We start from the raw sequence: 2,387 nt of genomic DNA on the forward strand, positions 1-2,387 counted from the left end.
ACAGTATATGTATATATATATATATATATATAATTATATTATATTATTAAACGCTGGCAGGTTAGTTTTTAAAATATTATTGATAAGCATTGTTTACCTCCAATGTTTTTGTTCACCCATTTTAAAGCCTCGAGCTGATCGAACAGTCCTATGTTGCCAGGATAGTCATCATCTCCTGTATGAGAAACAATCGTTAGGGTTAAGATAAGACAATATTACTCTATTTATAATCACACTAAATAATGATTGTGTAGAAGAGCTTTGAGTTTAATTATAGTTCAGATATATTATATATCATGACAGGCTGTAACCATAACTTTACAAGCCTAAGGGGATTTTATTGAGAGCCCCAGAAGTTGGGAGATTGGCGTCATGGGTACATGTAAAGTCCAGAAGAGTGCTCATTTGGGGATCAGGTGCACCTTGGAGATGAAGCATTATTTTGATTATTTTTTAATTTCTTATGTAAGGAGAATTGTTTTTCAGAGGTAGATCTCTCTGAAAATGAGGTTCGGTCGAACAAACCTCTTTTAGATTCTGGCCTGCTATAAAATCTTTAACAAATTCTTAATTTTTATTGGATGTTATTATATTTCCGGATTGCATTGGACAATAACATCCAATCAGAATTAAGAATTCGTTTGAGACTTCCAATCCAATCCAATCCAATCCAATCAGGTACCGTACTTTATAAAGCGCCTTTTTTTTTGCAGATACGAAGCGCTGCACTCCACATATTTAGGCACCTCATAACCCACAGGCAGTCATGATCATTGCCTAACCCAAGCACAGAACAAGTAAACAAATCAAAAGAAACAGTGACAAAATTCAGAATCATAAATAAATAATGCAAAAATAAATAAAATAAAAATAAAAATGAAGATAATTAATTAAAGAGGTGAGTTTTTAAGTTAGACCTAAAGACAGCCACAGATGGTGAAGATCGAATGTGCACTGGAAGGTTATTCTGGATGAGTTGCACCTCTCACGTAAAAGATTTGTTACCAATACGCTTGTTAACTCTAGGTTCATGAAAATTAATGTTCAAAGCTGATCTGGTACGAATTTTCTTTTTACGTACAAATAAAAATTCAGAGATGTATTGCTGGCATAGGTCAGACAATGCTTTGAATGCAAGGACCATTAATATGAAATACACCGTGAAGTTCACGGAGAAGATGTGATGTGTGAGTATGAGAGGATCGGGTGTTAAAAATTAAACGTGCAGCAAAATTCTGCAACTTCTGTATTTTAGAGAATCTGTTACAGTCAACTCAGAGTACAAAGAATTGCAGTGATCAATTCTTTATAAAACAAGTGCACGAACAGCTGCAACCACTTGCTTATAAGGGTCCTAGCATTAGGCCTAATAATAATAATAATAATAATAATAATAATAATAATAATAATAATGTATGCCTAATAACAATATGTCAATTTATATAATGTCCAGAAAGTCCATTAAAGTCCGTTATTAACACTAAAGGCCAACTCAGACAGCGTCGGCCGACGCAGCCCGACCCGATTTATCGTCGGGGACAGTCTTAAGCCGTCGTGAGAAATATTAAACCAAGGTAATTCAACAAAAGGACGCACATCTCGGGACATCAAAGGTTATAACTCTGGCATCGACATTCTAGGCGCACGTGCGTCCCTACACGCTGAACGTCACAAAAACTATAGCAACCAGACCATAAACCGTCAGCGTACGTGACGATTTACCCACGCGCGTGTTAGTTGCCATGTTAGTCGCGCGTCGTGCGGTGATTACAAAGGCTTAATGATATTTTGCACTAACATTAGACTGAAATATATTCTTCATTTCAACATTAATTTTACCAAAATTGTGGTGAATTGTCGTTCATGAGACTCACTTCGCAGAAAAAATTAATAAATATTCCGTATATACTCAAATGTTCGTCCTCGGCACCTTATGCCAACATTGTCAAAATGACAGATTAATGTTACATAAGAACATGAAATTTTATAAAAATCGTAAATTTTGAATTGCTATAACTTTTAATTTTCTTGGTCAATTTTCACAAATCAAATTGCAGTTTATAGAAGCATTTAACAAGCTCGCGGTAAAAAAAAATCAAATGTAACAGACATTGCGAAGTACCCAAAATTAATAAAATAAAAACTAACAGACTAATAATTGACGGCTGTACTCGCAACTAGTATCGGATTGTCGATGCCACAGTAAAGATCAAAGGACTGTACGCACGCGCTATGTTCGAGAGCGGAGATGTGCGTCCTTTTGTTGAATTACCTTGATTAAACCATAGAGCTATTAAACAACTAGAGTGCTGACAAGATGGCGGAACAATGCAGAGTTGTGTATGTGTACCATCCAAGATGGCTGCCGTAGGAAAGCGCCACCTTCA

At 35.7% G+C, this 2,387-nt stretch overlaps 1 protein-coding gene across 1 annotated transcript in view; it reads right to left on the bottom strand.

The window, feature by feature from the left end:
• Window positions 1–2,387, bottom strand: part of LOC117108065 (cholinesterase 2-like) — a 13,675-nt gene that overhangs the window by 9,666 nt on the left and 1,622 nt on the right. The window contains exon 3 of the mRNA XM_033249928.1: window positions 98–175. Coding sequence (XP_033105819.1) covers window positions 98–175 — 78 coding nt within the window. The remainder of the gene's footprint in view (window positions 1–97; window positions 176–2,387) is intronic.

Source organism: Anneissia japonica, unplaced genomic scaffold, assembly GCF_011630105.1.
Source record: "Anneissia japonica isolate Jap-2015-1 unplaced genomic scaffold, ASM1163010v1 scaffold287960_len3192837_cov198, whole genome shotgun sequence".
In the NCBI taxonomy this organism is placed as follows: Eukaryota; Metazoa; Echinodermata; class Crinoidea; order Comatulida; family Comatulidae; genus Anneissia; species Anneissia japonica.